General features: G+C 48.0%; 1 protein-coding gene across 1 annotated transcript; it reads right to left on the bottom strand.

Annotated features, from left to right (window-relative positions):
- Nucleotides 1-1343: 1343 nt before the first annotated feature.
- On the bottom strand, nt 1344-17133 carry DTX4 (deltex E3 ubiquitin ligase 4). The gene is made up of 8 exons (XM_027836472.1): nt 16395-17133; nt 11066-11127; nt 9683-9844; nt 8348-8409; nt 7357-7509; nt 5376-5537; nt 4546-4635; nt 1344-1985 (listed from the first exon to the last, which is right to left on the bottom strand). Exons 1-8 carry the CDS (start codon nt 17012-17014, stop codon nt 1752-1754), a joined length of 1545 nt encoding a protein of 514 aa, XP_027692273.1. The 5' UTR covers nt 17015-17133; the 3' UTR covers nt 1344-1751.
- Nucleotides 17134-18082: the final 949 nt, after the last annotated feature.

Genomic DNA, 18082 nt, shown 5'->3' with positions numbered 1-18082 from the left:
CATACACACAGTTCAAAGAACCCACCTTCTTCAAAAGGGAACTATAGTTTCCCTTTCTCTCCTCTCTGAACCCTAATTCTGCCCCCATTGGGAGCAGATAGCAAAAGAGAAGTTTGGGCCAAAAGAAGCCCCCTCCCCCAGGGACACCACTCAGACATAGGCTAGACCAGATGTGAGTGGGGTGGGGATCTATCCCACTTGGGAATCAGATAAGAACCCAGCTGGGTTCTAACCTAGGCTGAAACAGATCCAGAATGTGGGGGTCTCCACTTCTCTACTGCCAGGCAAAATTTTTAATAGAGGCAGCCTGGTGCGTAGAAAGAACACAACGTTTGAAGTCAGAAGACTTGGGTTCAATTCTCAGTTCTAATTACCATCTGTGGGACATTAAGCAAATCCTTTCACTTCTCTGGGCCTCAGTTTCCTCATCTGTAAAAGAGGGGAATAGAACAGATGGCCTCCATGGTCTCTTCTACCTCTAAATCTCTTGCCTGCAGGAGGGGACAGACAGGAGGCCTAGAGTGGGACAGCGAAGAGCTGTCCATGGTTCTGATCTTGTCTGGTGATTGTTTAAGAGATGATGATCTCCGCACTCTCATTCTTCTTCCTTAGCCTCCCTCTTTCCACTTGGTCCTTTCACAGGCTGGAACAAATCATATTCCAGTTTCACTGTGGGCTGCTTAAGAGCTGAGAGAAAATGACGGGGCAAGTGAGTTGGTTCTGTTCGGATCCCAGTTCAAATGGGGTAGGTGCACGTGGAAAAACTGGGACTGGGGCTGATAACCGGCTCAAAAAAGGGGTGGGAGGAGGGGAGCAGATGGGTGATGCATGGAGATAAGGAATGTGCCCTATAGCACGTACACAGATGGGACAGAGTCTGGTATGGACTCAACTCACAGTGAACATATGAACTTAAGGGAACCAGGTCTCTATTTGGCTGGGCTGACATGAGTCAGGAGGGAAAAAGGTTGGAAAGGCCTTCTTTCCCTGAGCACAGCTCAGATGCTGGCTAGGACGGACCTGGAAGAGGCCAAGGGAATGGAGGGTCTTGGGTGGAAACCTGAACGACTCTGGACAGAGCAGATTCAGGCTCAATTCCAGTTGATGAAGCAGAGGCTGAAGTGACCAGCCCCGAGAAGAAACCCCAGGGGCCATCAGCCATAGAGAACCCATGGCCTCATTTGAGAAGTTGGAGGGAGCAGGTTATGGTGATGATGCTCCCAAAGGCTTTTGCAGAAGCCTCCCTCCTCAAGAAGAGCAATCATTCTGACCCCACATTGGCCAAGGCATTCAATGTCACAGCGATTTAACCGGTTTCAGCCCCTCCCTCCCACCCACCCTGCACAGTGAGGGCCCTGCTCCCTTCCCTTAAGAGAGGAGGGAGCTGAAACTCTGCTCTTGAAGCAGAGTGTAAACACCATGGAGAGGCTCCAAGAGGATGGAGCATCTAACTTCGCAAGGCCCAGGGTGTGGAGTGATCGCCACACCTCTTTTAGCCAGCGTGCTGGCCAAGTTCCCCACTAGGGGGATTCCTTGCCCCCCAGGACTATAGTCTCGTGGAGAACATGGTGAGTGGGATTCTCTGTCCCATGTTCCCTCTTGTATCCGATGAGGTTTATGAATGACATAGCCTATAAATAGGGCTGTCACTTGCAAGGGTGGAAGGTGAGGCAAAGGGAGAGGGACACTCCCTCGACTCCCCGCCCCATGGTGTTCGGCCAGCCCTCCCCCTATCACGCTTCCTTGGGGTATCAGTCCTTCTCGAGGGCAGCGCTGTCCTCGGCGATGCCCTGGGCGGCCAGCTCAGCCAGCACGTTGTCCAGGTAATTGGCATCTGGGTAGCCGTGGCCCGTGAGGTTGGAGCCAAACTCCGTCTTGTGGTGGACTTCATTCCAGATGACGGTGTCAGACTCGCCTGTGGTGCTGGAGGTGCCCACGGCAAAGATCAGTCGCCGATCCCAGGCAACCAGCAACAACTTCAGCACCTGGGAAGGATGACAGAGGGAAGAAAAGGTGTGGAGGCAAAGTCGGATGGACATTCAGGCGCAGAATCAAGGCTCTAAACTGTTCCCACTCAGAATCCAGAGTCACGGCTAGGAGACCTCCTAAGCCTGCCACTCAGCTTTGAACTCCGTCTCTCTTCATCGTGAAACCTTCCAGGGCTCACCCTTGCCTTGTTTTCTCATCATCACCAGGATAGTTTCTCTTCTCCCCCACTCAAGCCTTTCAGAACATTCCCTTTGCAGACTCACGATCAGAAATGAATCTTAGAGAAGGAAATGAGCATTTATTAAATGCCCACTGTGTACCAGGCACTGTGTTTAATACAATGCCTAGTATATATAGTAAGCATTTAAACATATCATCTCATTTGATCCTCATAACCTTGAGAGGGAGGAGCCATTATTATCCTCATTTTACAATTGGTGAAACTAAGGCAGAGAGAGGTTAAGTGATCTGCCCTGGGTTACAGAGCTAGGAAGTGTCTGAGGCTGGGGGTGAACTTGGGTCTTCCTGATTCCAGACCCAGCCCTCCATCTACTGCACCACCTAACTGCGTTTGAACAGATAACATAGAAAACCAGAGCAAGATTGGACTTTGGAACATGGAATGTCAGAACTGGGAGGGAAGAATCAAGAACAGAGTTCCAGAGCTGAAAGGGATCTTGGAATGCAGCCTCTGTGGCTTCAAAGCCAGAAACAACTTCATAACACAGAATGTCTGAGCTGGAACCAGTATCGAAGAACATTAAATCTAGCCTCTCACTTCACAGATGAGAAATTGAGGTTTAGGGAGGGAAATGAATGAATTGTGGAAAGCAATCTGTCCTGTAGACGTGGCCTGAAACCCCAATTATACTCTGAAGCAGCATTTTTAGGCCAGAAAGGCCTAGACCTCAGTATAGGAAATAATGCTTGCTGTTCCGCGTAGACCATCTTACCATCTGCCCTGATGCTAATGTGGATCCTTCCCTCCTTGAGCCCTTCCCCCTACTTTATATCAGGAAAGGGTATGCCATTACCTGTCCTTGGGCTCCACTTGGTATCCCTCTAATTTCCTAGACCACAATTCCCTTCCCTGGCTACCGTTCTCCTCCATGTGGTATAGAATTCAAATTCCTTAAGGGTATGAATTAATTCTTTGTATCTTGAGCCTGGCACACATTAAATGTTTAATAAATGCTTTTTCATTCATTGATTCATTTTTTGATTTATTTCCCTACAGTAGAAGCACCTCCGGCTCCGTAAAGGGGTCAGCCAACAAGGCCGTTTCATGCATATGGTTCACGAATGGTCCTAGGGCCAAGAAGACAAGGGAGGGAGTGGAGGGATCTGGCAGCCTGAGCCTCCCTCATCAGTCTGGCCCTGGTACTACTGTACAGTTCCAGCCCGAAGAGTCCAAAAGGCTCGGATTGGAGTCCTGACTGCCACCTTCGCGTCTCAAGCCTGTTTCCTCCTCTAAAACCTGGAAGCACCTGCCTTTGTCTGGAAAACAGGAATAATGAGACACACACTACCTACCTTCCAGGGCTGTTGTAAAAACTAAATGAGATAATGGATGTGAAAGCTCTTTGTAAAGTGTTCTATCAAAGCAGGTTGTTGTTGTGGTTATCATCATTACCAAAGATCAGACATGGTCGTAGCCCCACGGAGGTTTATAATTTAAGGGTGTCCTGAGTGGTGCAGCCATGCTCACGGGGAGAGATGAGCCTGTTCATAATTAACTTAGCCACGACCTGACCAGACCCACTGCTTTTCATTTAGTTAATAACAGCTCCCGTGTGTAACATGCCATGGTTTTCAAATCATTCCCACATTAATTACTGTATTTAATCCTCACAACAACCCAGTGAGATGAAGAGGACAGGTGTTATTATCCTCATTTGACATGAGAAACTGAGGCCTTTTAGGAAGGCGAATGGACTTGTCCCGAGTTGGAGGGAGGGTCTTGGCTAAACTCCTGGGCTTGGGACTCCTGGCCAGACTGTCCCTCTCCTGAACGTCAGCTCAACCTCTTCTCTTTAGCATGATGGTTCTTCATATTTTTTAATGTTCTGGACCCTTCTCACAGTATAGGGAAGCCTGTTCTCAGGACAGTGTTTTAAAAATACATAAGATTTCAAAGGAAACCAATAATATTGAAATACAGTTATCAAAATAGTAAAAATTAAAAAAAATTTTTTAAAGAGTTCATGGAGTCACAGATCCCAGGTTAAGAATGTCTGTTTAAGACTAAGCACATTACAGTCAGTTAAGACTAAACATACGTCAGCCAGAGGGAAGGGAAGCAAAATGTCCCCATACAGCAAGGCATGGCCTGGGGAGCCCCAGAGGAGAGCAGGGTCCAATTCCTATCAGGATCCAGATTGAGGAGGGAGGAACACATTCTCTCTGACCAAAGGACTACTTGGGTTATGTATTGCTTCCAGGTCAATATCACCTTTTGACCAGCGAGAATAGGCCAGGGATGACCTCAGTCCTCTTCATTCAGTATTTGGTAAGAAGCAAAGCTTGGCATTCCAGACCCTAGGAAAAAATTCTCACCTTCCTCCCTTTCTCACTATCTGGGAGGTAACAATGTCGAGGGAAGCCACGGGCGGTGAAGCTCTTCCCAGGATTCGGGTGTTCTGGTCCCTGAGGGAATAAAAGAAACACAAAAAGGGGTTTTCAAAGAATTTGACTCCAAAAGAACTCCTAGGATCTGACATTTTCAATACACCTCAACCAATATTCAACTCCATCAGTACGAGAAGGAGAGGCAGGTGGGCACATCAGGCTACCGGCAGCAACTCCTATCAGATCTGACATTCTGTGTTCTAAGGTTCCCCCCAGCTCTGACATTCCATGTTCTAAGCCCCCTGCCAGATCTGACATTCTATGTTCTAAGGTTCCACTCAGCTCTGACCCCCCATGTTCTAAGCCCCCTGCCAGATCTGACATCCCATGTTCTAAGGTACCACCCAGATCTGACATTCTGTGTTCTAAGGTTCCCCCCAGATCTGACATTCCATGTTCTAAGGTTCTACCAAGCTCTGACATTCCAAGTTCTAAGCCTTGACATTCCCTGACATTCCGAGTATGTAAAAAGAGACTGCAGCTCAAATTCCTCAGACCTACCAATAACTATGTGCCCATTTTTTTAAAGGACCATCAATACATCTGCTAGGGTCCTTGGAACCAGAAAAAAGCCTCCTGAGGCTGGCAAATACTTGGTGGACTGGTACAGCTTGTCAAATGCCAGATCTGACCCTTGCCAGTTGTGTAAAATTGGGTGGGTAAGGAGATTTCCCTTCTCCAAGCCCTGGTTTCCTTATCTGTAAAATGACACTAATAGCTTTTGGACTCCCTACCTTCTACGGTCCATCTACACTCACCTGAATCCCTGGGGGGATATTGTAGATTATCCGGATGGTTTTGCAGTCTGGGTGCCCAGGCAGGGAGTGGGGGATGAGGTGATACTCCATCTTCCCAGGGGGCTGGGTCCCTGTCTTGACACCATAAATGGTTTTGCAGGTTGGACATTGCAAACTTCCATCCTGTGAAGGAGGCAAGGCACAGAAACAGCTGAAACGAGGAGACGGACTTGGGTAAAATCTCCAAACACAGAAGGACGAGGCGGAGGGAGATATGAAGGCTGCTTAAGCTCAGAGCAGACCTCTTAGCCCTCACCCAGCCTAAGAGGATGTGGTCAGGAGACAGCTGGGTTCTAGTGGTCACTTTGCTGCTCACCAGCCATGTGACCCAGGATAGGTCATTTCTCATTTTGGGGGGTTCAGCATCCTCAACTGCAAAATAACAGCGTTGGACTCTATTACCTTTGAGGATCCTGTGAGCTCTGATATTTTATTTATATTATATTTAGTTCTAACATTTTGTGTGCAGAAGCTGGTTCCAGTTCTAACATTCCATGTTCTGTGTTCTAAGGTCCCTCCCAGCTCTGATGTTGCTTGCAGAGTACATTTTAGTCTTTTTGCATGTGGATTAGACTAGGGCTGCCGAGGCAGTCCCAGCTGATTTTCAAATTATGTGAGTTCTAAGTTTTCAAGTTTTGCTCAGCTTTGACATTCTATGTTCTGTGTTCTAAGATTCCTTGCAGCTCTGACATTCTAGACGGTAAGGCTCCTTCCAGATATGGCATTCTATGTTCTAAGGTTCCACCCACCTCTAAAATTCTAAGTTCTAAGGGTCCCTCCCCCCTTCTGACATTCTATGCTCTAAGGTTCCTCACAGATCTGACATTTTATGTTCTAAGGTTCCATGCAGCTCCGACATTCTCTGAATCTGTAAAAAGAGACTGTATTTCAAGTTCCTCAGCCATGCCAATGACTCCGTGCCCATGAAGAAACTCCCTTCACTCTGCACCGGCTTTTGTTTCCTGCAACATGAGTTGATCTACTTCATCAGAAAGCCCTTCAAAGAGCATAAAGAGCTAGGGCACTGCGGACTTTTACCATGCCTTTTTTTAGTCTTGATTATGAACCTAGGACTGTGCTAGGTGCTGTGAGCCATGCAAGCGACATCCTATGAAGACAATTCAAGGAGATTACAGCTGTTTTTAAGGAACAAGACAGACACAGGCAGGCATAACAGGGTCCAAAAGCCCAGAGATGATGCCGCTAACCCCAAAGTTGGCCAGTTTAACAATTCTGCCAATCCCAAGCAGACCTTGTGCTGGGGCTACAGAATCAGCTTAAGGCGAACCTCGACTTTGAAGCCCCTAGAAATTACTTCAGCCTATACCGATTTTTCCTTTTTCAGACATCAGGGAATCCCAGAATCTCCAGGTTATGAGGTACCTCACCTACCATCTTGTCTAGCTGGCACCCAACCAAAAACTCCCTTCTACAAAATACCCAAAGAAGAGTCACTCACTTTGACCGAAGCCCTCCAGTGAGGGGAAATTCCCTTCCTCTTCAGGACTCCCATTCCAAATTGGGAGGCTCTTTCTGACATCAAATCCAAGTTTGCCTCTTTCTACTCCCATTCATGGCTCCTACTTCTGCCTCTGGGGCCATGCAGAGAGGGTCTAATACCTCTTCTGCATGATGGCCCTTCAAACATGTGAACACAGCTCTCATATCCCGACTCTGACACTTTTTTCTCTCCAGGCTAAATACCCTTCAGCTAATTCCCATGACATGGTGCTGAAACCCTTCATCATCCTGACTAACCACCTCTGGATATCACCCAGTTTTTCAATGCCCTTTCCAAAAGGGCAGAAAATGAACAATGCAGAAAGTCTTAGATCTGACCAAGATGGCATCCAAGCTGCCAACACACCATCTTCTTCCTAAGGGTCTCAGAGGGAGCAGGCAAGCTTGGACCCCACCCAGACAAGCTGACCCCAACACATACCTTGTTTCCATTATTGTACATGGCAACCAGGCAATGCAGGTGATAGATGTGACCACACTCGGACAGCTTCCCCACCAGGTCTGGCTTGACTGTTGGCTGGGGGCCCTTATAACCTGATGGTGCTGCAAGGCGTTCCATGCAGATGGTGCAATCCTGTGGGGGCCACATGAAGGAAGAGGGCTTTTCAGATCATAAGCATCACAGAGAGGAAAATGGAAACCCACAACAGGGAAGACACTTACCCAAGGTCACACTGCTCCTTGGTACCAGGGTGTGGACTCCAACTCCAGTTTCATAAGATTCAGAGTTGGAAGGGACCTTAAAGGTCATCCAGACCAACCCTGACTCCCACCACTCACTTTACAGATGGGGAATTTGAAGCCCAAGGAAATCAGAGGACTGGCCCTTCCTCTGAAGGGAGGACAAACAGAAAGTAGCAGGGCTGAGACTGGATCCCGATTGTGGAAGGGCCTTAAGTGACAAACTAGGGTAGGGGGTCTTAACCTGGGGTCTGCGACCTTGTGTGTTTATGTATGTGTGTATGTATGCATGTATGAATGTATATATGTTCTTGTGTATATGCAGGCATATTTATATACACACATACATGAATTATACATATGTGTGTATGTTTTGAAAACTATATTTTAATGTAATCTTAATGTATTTTATTTTACGCATCTAAAAACATTTTTTCACAGAAAGGGTTCATAGACTTCATCAGCCTGTCAAAGGGGTTCATGATACAAACAAGGTGAAGAATTCATGGTCTTTTAATGGGATTTCTAATATACTCTAGAGGCAAGAGAGGGCTATCGAAGGTCTTTGAGAGGAGGAATAACATGGTCGGACGCATGCCTTAAGGAGGTTATTTTGGTAGATGCGGAAGGTCAACCCTGGTGACCACTGAACCATTTAACAGTGCAGGGGATAGGGATAAGCACCCGAAGCCTAAACTGGCCACCCCAATCTGAGCCCGCTGGTGACTCACCTCATCTGGGGGGTGGCGCACTTTCTGCAGGTACTTTTTCAGTACTTCTTCTGGAGTCTTCCCTGTAGGGATAAGGATATGAGAAGAGGTCACGGAAGGGACAATGATTACAATAACAACCATGTCCAACATTTATTAAGTATCCTCTGAGCACAGAGTACCAGGGGAGGAGTAAAGTGCAGATGAAACAGGTCCCAGGCCTCATGGACCTCACAGTCTAGGATAAAATCTACACACACACACACACACACACACACACACACACACACACACACAGCGCTGTTAGATTAAGAGCTGGAAAGAATCTCAGAGGCCGTAGAAGCTGAGTGGCCCTGCAGTAGGAGAGAGTCTGAAAAGGCTTAGATCAAAGCATGGAGCACTGGGAGAAAAGGGAATGAGGAAGGAAGGTTCCTTTATGGAACTACTAGACGTCAGAAATGGAAGCGATCTGAGAAGTCACCTCGTCTAATGCCTTCATTTTACAGAGGGAGGAAGTGAAGGTCCGGTTAATGATTTATCCCGGATCATGCAGTAAGTTAGGTGGAAGACTTGGGGGACTAAACCCTGGGCCTCCTGCCTCCCAAGCCAGGCTTCCTTCCATGATACCACAATACGTCCGAGAAAGGTCTTCATTCTGGCAGGAGGATTCCCATCTGAGGAGATGGGAAAAGGGACAGGAGTCTGAGGAAACATATCAGCTGAGGGGCTGGGCTGGAGACACAGCCCTCTCCTGGTCACACCTGGGTCACAAGAAAAGGGAGGCTTTCTCATGGTTGTCTTGTGCTTCCTAGGTTTCAGAGTGCTTCCATTTATATTTCCTCCATTAGACACACACGAATACCCAGAAGGTATGTAGGATAAGTAGCAGTAGATGGAAGAGGACTCTGATGTCCAAAGAATAGAAGTCGTGCAATCAGTGAATATTATATGTAGAGTAACCTTAGAACACAGAATGTCAGAGTGGGAAGGTCCTTAGAGCACAGAATGTGAGAATTGGGAGGGAACTTAGAACGTAGAAACGTCAGAGCTGGGAGGGTTCTTCCAGCAAAATATGTCCTATCTGGAAGGGCCCTTGGAGTCCAGCAGGTCAGAGACAGGAGAGTCCTTACAACACAAAATGAAAGATTCTTAGAACAGACTCTTAGAACATAAGATAACAGCACTGAGAAAAGGACCAGATCATCTGGTCTAATCCTATATTTTTCAGATAAGGAACCTGATACCCAGAAAGAGCAAGTGACTTGCCCAAGGACACACAGTTAGTTAATGACAGAGACGGGCCTTGAACCCAGCTCTTCTGACCTCCCCCTCCCCAGTGAAGTTGGGAGGGGGTACCTTTCTTGGCCTGTTTTTTCGTGGTCTTGCGGCTTGTGTTGGAGACCCCTGGGATAGACTTGATTTCACTCTTGCTGACAGGAGGAGGGTGCAGGACCAGCTTAGGAGGCCGGGTGAGGCACACGGGCAATCCTGCAGCGCTCATGAGGATTCCTGTGATTCCTGAAAAGGGAGCAGGAAAAGGACAGCAGATGAACAATCCATGAGGATGCCCCATTCCCTTCCCTCCCAGCCTTCTAGGATTCAGTGACTCAACCCTGACTCCAACATCTGCTCCCCTCTTTCTGGATTCTCTCAAGCATCACCCTGCTCATCCCCCTCCTTGAATTCCTCTTTTGTTGCCAAAGGACATTCAAATTCCCTCTCTCTGACAAAAGAAACCTTCCCCTTTACTTCCTTTGCTCCAAGTCCCACCTGTCAAGCTCAAACAGAGCCAGAATAAGCCGTGTCTGCTTCCTAGGCAAAAGTTGACAATTGTATCTCTCCCACATCACTGTTCAATGAAGGCTTTAAGCCTTCCAAAACATGGGCCTTGAAAGATCACAAAACAAACTACCACAGGCCGTGGAGAGGCCCCGTTTTCTGGCATCAAGAAAATGTGCATCTATAATGTCATAGCAAAGGGTATTATATACCCCAAGAAGGTCAAAGTCAGAAAGGTCCCATTGATGTTACAATAATTGGAGCAGTCGCACCTTTTATGGGAGCAAAGAACCAGAAGCATGGTGTGCACCCATCAACTGGGGGATAGCTGGACACACTGTGGTGCATTCATGGAATGAAATGCTATTGGGCCCCAAGAAATGACAACTAGGAGGAAGGCAGAGACACATGGGAATATGGGTATGATTGGACATGGAAGAAAGGAAACAGAACCAGTAGTAGAATGCACACAATGACACAATGACGAACAGGAAGAAACAAAAAACAAACGACAAAAGGAAAATGGGTGCAGTGTTACGACAGTGGCCAATCTTGGCCCTGGAGGAGAATGAGGAGATGCCCCAACCCTCCTTCACTGAAAGCAGGGGACGATGGCTGTGGAATGGTGTATACCCTATGGGACATAGGTGCTGTATTGGTTCAGCTTGGGGTTAACTGTTTTCTTTGTTAAAAGAGAAAGCTCGTTGTGTGGAGTGTGTGTGTGTGTGTGTGTGTGTGTGTGTGTGTGTGTGTGTGTGTGAATTTGGGGGGTGGGTAGGAGGGAGAGTTAAATATGGAAATGTCAGTTGTGTAAAGCCCAAAGATAATGGTAAAACTTTTAAGTAAAAGGAAGAAAAAAGCTGAAGTAGAAAAGTGTCCCTTTCGTTACCCACTTCCCTCCCCTCATCTGTGTGCCAGGCAGCTGCTGATATTGGGGCAAAGCCAAGGGGCCTCTCTTACCTGCTAAGGCAGGATTCACAGGACTGGACCCATTGAGGTTTTTCACTGGGACAGTGGGGACACTGTGTAAGGGAGGAACACACATATTATTATCTGTTTTGTGTGTGAGTATGTGTGCATCCTTTATGATCAAGAATCCTCAGCCCAAGAAGAGTTCCCCCTTCTCTTCACGGGCATCCCAGATCCTCTATTTCTGACCTGTGTGCACTTAGGGAAGTTACTTCCTTTGTCTGGGTCTCTATTTCCTCATCTGTGGATGGGATCAGACTAGATTGGGGCAGTCCCTGGGCCAAATTCAGACTGCTGCCAGGTTAGGCACAGCCCCAGAAGCTAAGAAAGGAAATTAAAAATGTAAAAACCATTCTTAGCTCTCAGGACTGAGGAGAGCTTGATGGAACAGGATAGCTAAGGGACTGTTTCCTTTTGATCATTGTATTCCTAGTGCTTACCACGATGCCTAGCTTCGTACATGCTTGTTGGGATAAAATGAATCCCACGATTCTCTTAACAGTCAGAAAAAGCTCAGAATCAGGAATATCTCCAAATAAGGTTCAAGCCCCTCTTTGAACATATACTGGGCTGCATCACATTGGTAACTTCTCAGTGACCCAGGCAACTCTTTAAAAATGTAGAAAAGGTGCAGCTATCTGAAGTGTTCAAGGGAATTGGCTCGCTGGGGATTCCCTATGCCAATGAAATCACAGGTTGGTTTCAAAAAACAATCCCCTAGATACTGCTAGGCTTTGTGCAACAAGACCTGAGCCCATCTTAACAGACAGAAGATGAACTGTGATAAAAGAGGCAAACAGGAAAAGTGAGCTCTCCAGTCACTGCCCCACCCATCCCCTGGGGCCCTGAGGGGACAGGTGCTTATTATGGGTGGTGGCTGGTAGTGGGGCAGGTGGAGGGGTATCCTCCCAACCCTTTTTCTAAGGCTAGTTCCACAAAAGCCCAGACCTGGGGCTTTTGACCAATTGCCTTTGGTGTGGTGGACAGGGCCCTGGATTTGGAGTTTGAACCTGGGTTCAAATTCTGCCTCAGACTCTTCACCTCTGTGTGAAGTCAAAGGAAACGTGAGTTTGCAAATTTAGAGACATCTCCACGCCACACATTCACATGGACTATTTGTGCCCAAACTGTGGGAGAGCCTTCCGAGCTCATATTGGTCTGATTAGGCTGTGGGACACACTAGACCTTTGACTCTGACACAGTGGTATCATTTTGGTCCTCTTTGAGGACAATAACCATTCACCTCCTTGTGCCTCAGTTTCCTCATCTTTAAAATAAGGGGGTTGGCTTCAGCAGCCACTAGGGTACCTTCCATTCTAAATTTAGGAGCCTAAGACTGAGAGAAAATGGATGTAGACATGGGGATACAATGAAAAGGGTCAAAGATTGCTCTAGAATCGGAAGATCATGACAGAAAAGAGGAACCAGGAGCAAGAACCATCCCCTAATCATACCTGGTTGGAGCAACTGGTCTCAAAAAGGAGCTGAAGAAAAGCCATGTAAGGTCTGACAGAAGAGAAGTGACATCTGGGCTATGGGATGATGGGAAAGGGGACAGGGACAGAATGGGACTCAGAAGGCACAGCTTGGGGTGAGATCAGAGCAAGGAGAAGGGCTCCTACACACACAAAAGTGGGGAAGGAGTGGAGATTGAGACTCTCTCCAGCCTGGGTGACCCTGATTGGGCAGTTCTTTTCTGGGCCTCGGTTTACCCATCTACAAAAAGAGAGGGTTGGTTAGATCATTGCTAAGATCACTTCTAACTCTAAATCCTATTTAAAAACAGTTCAGTTACTCTCAGAGTTTTCTCCCCACTTCGGATCAGAGATTTTAGCCTGTTAAAGAACTATTTTCCCAACAAAGGGGCAGGGATTTTGAAGACAGCACCTGTTCGACCCCCCTACCCAAATGCTTCTTAAGTGTCTTCCGTGATAAGTTCTCAGCGATCACCATCAGGGGATGATAGCATTGCACCTGTGTTCTCCCAAGCACCTCCAAAAGAAAGCCCCCATCTTAGCTGATATGTTGCAGTGATTTGGGTGACAAAAGCCACCTTTGTTCCCATAAACTGGACTGACAGGTTTCCCCATCCGACCCAGGCAAACAGGAAATACCAGCAAAGTACAGGCATGTAGCAGGCCTGTCCAGGGAACTAGGCTTACATGAGCAGGTGTAGGAAAGACAGAGAACATACACATACACATAGTCATGTGAGGAGGTAAGTATTCCTTCTGTCTGCCAGGAGACGTGTGCTCTGGGTACAGGGACAACCAAGGCTGGAAGTGGCTTCAGGGAGAAAGAGGGCTGGATCAGCAGTTGGGGGTGGGAGAGAGGCAGGGGGCTAGCTTCTCCAGCATCTAATGGTGATCTTAGAAAAGTAATTTCCCCTTACTGGGTTGGTCTTCATTTTCCCATGTGAAAAATGAAGAGATGGGACTATACGATTTCCAAGGTCCTTCCCAGCTCAGACATTCCATGTTCTAAGACCTCTCCTAGCTCTGACATTTTCTGTTCTAAGTCACTTAAGCTGAGGTCCTGTCCATTTCAAGCATTTGAGCACTTAATAAATGTCTGCTGACTGATAACTGTTAAGATCCCTTTCAGTGCTGCTACTTTTATGTTCTAAGCTCTGATGTACCAGTTCTGACATTTTTTTGTCCCGTGGCTTAAGTTCCGCTCACTGCTAATGTCCTATGTTCTATGTTCTAAGATTCCCTCCAGCTCCGGAACTCTATGGCTGTACTCTGATAAACGCCCATGATTCCTTCTATCCTCAAGGACCCAACAACACCCTCCTCAAGAATGGAACAGAAGTCCCCCCAAAGCTGTCCTTCCTTTCCATATTCCTTGCTCATCTACGACTAAAGAACTAGGAAAAACCAGAGACAATGACCAATGGGAGAAAGTCAAGCCCCAGGGGAACCCAGGGTGATAATTCTAACTGTCAGATCTCCTCAGGACAAAAGTCAAACGCTAGGGTGTGGTTATACGTCCCTGCATCAGTGTCAGGCCTGTGTTTCTCTTATCAAGCCCTAGCCTTATACAAAACCATAACGTGAAATCCAGAGCTCTCTAAGAGATCCAGTCAGTGCCAAGGTCCACACTGGCCACACCTTCTGCTGGGCCCAAGCTGTTCACATTAAGTCCGTCCCTTTGAGAAGAGGCAGGGGCAGAACAGAGGCACGCAGAGCGTTGCTATGAAGGCGCCATAATCCATCACAGCCGCCAGGCAACCCCACTTAGGCCAGCCTGCCCCATTCACGTCGGCCAATCAGAATACTCCTTAGCTTTTTGGCTTTCTCTAAATTGGGGGAGGGCGTCTCATAAACCCAAAGGACTTGATCTATATGACTGAGAAAATGAAAAGACTGGAATGGGGTTGGGGGGAGGGGGGCGGGGCGGGGAGACATCTCTGTAGAAACCATAGTGAGAAGCAGGGGTTTTCACGGAGATAAACACACCAGCCCAGGAATCCCCAGAGCTGGACAATGGTCCGTCACTACGGTAACTGAGGCCTAGCTGGAGATAGAGAAATCACTAATCTAGAGGAGACACACAGAGAGACAGTTCCCGCCCTCCTAGCATACATACCACTCCCCCCTTCTACTCTTTAGAAACACCCCCTCCTTGTCTCACTGAATAATTCACAGGGTCTTTTGTGACCCCCACCCCCCAAACCTTCTCTATCCCATTCCTCCTGCCCATCCCCTCTTTTTTCCGTGGGAAAGTTGCTTGAAGAGGTCATGGGCAGGGGGGAGGGGGAAAAGGGGTGAGCTCCGACAGAAGGCCGATGGCAAAGTCAGACAAAGGGGGATAACATGCTAATTAAGTGGCCAAGAAAGGGCTGAGAGAAGATGGGTTTTGGGGTAGGGGGCAGGGGAGGGAAGACTGGAGGAAGAATGAAAAAGGAAAGGACTGGGAGATATGGAAGGGTAGGCAGAGGCCTCTCTGTCAAGGCAACAGTATAAAGGGGAAAGAAACTACTTTTCTATAGTCCTTTTGATACACCACTGCCCACCCCGCCCACCCCTACTCCCTGCCTCCAATTCTATTGGCATCTAAAGAAGAGGAGAGGGAAAGAGAGAATGAATAATCAACTCAGCCATTAGGATTCAAAGGGATTCCGGGCTCCCCACCTCCACTTTATATCATTGGGCTTTGCTGGCATTTTCAAGGGGCACCAGGAATGACCAGGGACATCTGGGACTTGATGCCACAAGTGGCCTACGGGCCGTGGCTGGAAACCTTTAATGACTGGTGATGAGCATGTCAGAGAAGGGACGGAAGGAGTGAGGCTGGCCTTCCGTCTCCCCGAGGAGCTTGGCCAGCTCAAAGGCTCCCTATCTTTACGATGAGGGCCTAGGTTCCCTCCAACTCTTATGTTTTAAGATTCTACGATTCCATTTTAGGCAGTGCCATGTTCCTAGGCGCAGAAATCTAGCTGAGGGCAATTTCATCCTCAGGTCTCTCCATAAGGGTAGGGAGGATTTCATTTTTAGCTTTGGTTTCCCAGGGCTCAGAGCACAGCAAGTACTGAACCGATTGAGTCTAGTATTGATAATAGGTACTCATGGCCCCAAAGTCACCCTAATCACTTGAGTCAGCCAAAGACCAGAGACAGAGCTGGGGTTCCCCAAAAGGAAAGAAGAGGTTGGAGAGGTCATAGGATCACAGACTTGGAGCTGAAGGGATACAATGAAGGGATGAGTTAAAGAATGGGGAGCAGATCTCTCACCCCTACCAGACAACACCCTTGGGTAAGACTCCCTTATCTAGTCATTTATACTGATGGTCACCAAGCCAAGAAGAAATAACTTTCTAGGATTTACAGTTTCGAAGAAACATGACCATCAACTAATCCAATCCCTTAAAGATGAGGAAACTGAGGCCCAAGAAAGTAAATTTCCTAGTCACATAGATACATGTTCAAAAGGCAGGATCTGAACCCAGGTATTCCTGATTCTAAGTACAGTACACTATTCACTACTCTGTGCTCCTTTTTTCAAGACAGTTTGACTTGCTTAAAGGGATATTGGGAATTACAACGGAGCCTTTCCCACCAAACCACCTGAGAGACATGAAACAGTGCCTCAGCTCAATTCTCACTTCAAGTTAATTTCTACGCCAGTGAAAATTCTTGGGTGGAGAGACGTCTGGACTCGGGAGGTATCCATCCGCCTCTCCCTCCCAGTGTGTGTGGCACCAGTTGTTGATCTGACCTCCATTATCCCACCCCAGCATTTTACAGGATGACTCCTTCAAGGACCCCTTTGAGCTTTCAGCTGGGGTCCCTCAGCATGGAAGAAATGGAGACACCTACCCAGAAGCAATCAGTACTCTGGACTGGGCGATGGCCAGACGCTGCAGATTGGTTCGGTTCAGGGTCGCCAGAGCTACCCGCCCGTTCTTGCTGGTGGCCCCTGGGGGGCTGGCTGGGGAGGCTGAGGAGCTCAGGGCCGGCGTGCTACTCGCCTGCCTCCGGTTCACCTGTGAGGTCATCGTCTTCCCCGGCCCCCGAATGGTGCCCATGCCATCCAGAGGCTTGAGCCCAGCACCCGGAGGTGGGGGCAACTTGGTCCCACTAGGGGTAGGCATGTTTTTCCGGGCAGGCATGGGTGGTAGCAGCCCCATGCCACCATTTGCCCCAGCTGCTGCCTTGACGCTCATTACCAAGAGGCACTGTGGGCAGGAGCACGGAGGGCCTGGGGGGGAGCTGGCCGTGCCCTGACTGACCGGCCAGGACTGAGACTTGGGTAACGTGCCTGTGACCATGGGGTAGATGAGGTCAAGGCGGTGTCGGATGTGACGTTTACGCTGGGTCTGCCTGTTGATCTGACTCATTGTGCCAAAGTCAATGACGTAGCAGAAGCCAATGGAGGTGAGGTCAATCCAGGGGTGCTGCTTCTCGTAGGCATGCTGGATGGTGATGCCTACCTCCATGTCGTAAGGGGTCCAAGAGCCATTGTCATTCTCCCATTCCCAGACCACACCTTTCCCAGGTGCTGAGGCTGGGTCATAGTAGCTTCGACGGACAGGACGGAGGGTCCCTGCCAGAGAGGAGAGAGGAGAGTGTTAGCTACTCCGCCTGGAAACATCCCCGTATACCCTTCTTCCAGCGCTGGGACCCTACGCCATTTTGCGATTAGGTGACACTGGGCAATCCCTTTCATTGCTCAGGCCCTTGGTTTCATCGTCATCACCATCGATAACATTTATATAGCACCTACTACATGCCAGGCACTGTGCTAAGTGCTTTACAAAAATTATGCCCCTTGATCCACGGAAACCGAGGCAGACAGAGTTAAGTTACTCGGCCAGGGTCACACAGTATGTGTTTGAGGCTGGATCTGAACTCAGGTCTTCTTGGCTCCAGGCCTAGTGCTCTATCTACTGTACCACCTAGCTACCGATTAGAAATAATGAGAGCTAACATTTTAATGCAGGGCTTTAGCATTTGCAAAGCACTTTATATCCATTACCCCACTTGATCCTCACAGCCACCTCACAACTTGTGAAGTGGGCACTATTAATAACCACATTTTACAGAAGAGGAAACTGAGACATAGAAAAATTAAGTGACTTGCTCAGGGTCACACAGCTTAGTAAGGGATGGCGCAGATTTTGAACTCAGGTCTTCCTGATTCCAAGCTCTGGATGCTGTCAACTATACCACATAACCTCCTCCCCCCTCCCCACCCTTGCTAAATGAGGAGGTTGGATGAAGTTTTTTTCATTCATCCCCCAAACATTTATTCTGCATGTATTACGTGCTGAAAAGTGTGCTAGGGGCTGAGGAAGTTACATAGCTTAATAAGACACAGGGTCCTGGAAGCAAGTTATTTATTAAGCTCCCTTGGTCTCAGTCTCCTCATCTGTAAAATGAGGCAGTTAGATTCGAGGGCCTTATGATCCTGTCCCAGGCAGCTTTCAGTCTCATAGAGAGAAAACACATACACACACATGCATGCACCTACACACATGCACAAGCATGAGTGCACATACACACGC

The sequence above is a fragment of the Vombatus ursinus genome, unplaced genomic scaffold (genome assembly GCF_900497805.2).
Source record: "Vombatus ursinus unplaced genomic scaffold, bare-nosed wombat genome assembly UNPS02004444.1, whole genome shotgun sequence".
NCBI lineage: Eukaryota > Metazoa > Chordata > Mammalia > Diprotodontia > Vombatidae > Vombatus > Vombatus ursinus.
The sequence above is the reverse complement of the archived record's forward strand: the minus strand, read 5'-3'. Positions and strand labels throughout refer to the sequence as shown.

Coding starts and splice junctions, on each gene's coding strand:
- DTX4 (XM_027836472.1), bottom strand. CDS start 17,014: ATGGAGGTAGGCATCACCATCCAGCATGCCTACGAGAAGCAGCACCCC. Junction 8,410..9,682: donor GAAAAAACAGGCCAAGAAAG/GTACCCCCTCCC, acceptor TTATCCCTACAG/GGAAGACTCCAGAAGAAGTA. Junction 1,986..4,545: donor ATAGTGAGAAAGGGAGGAAG/GTGAGAATTTTT, acceptor CATCCTTCCCAG/GTGCTGAAGTTGTTGCTGGT.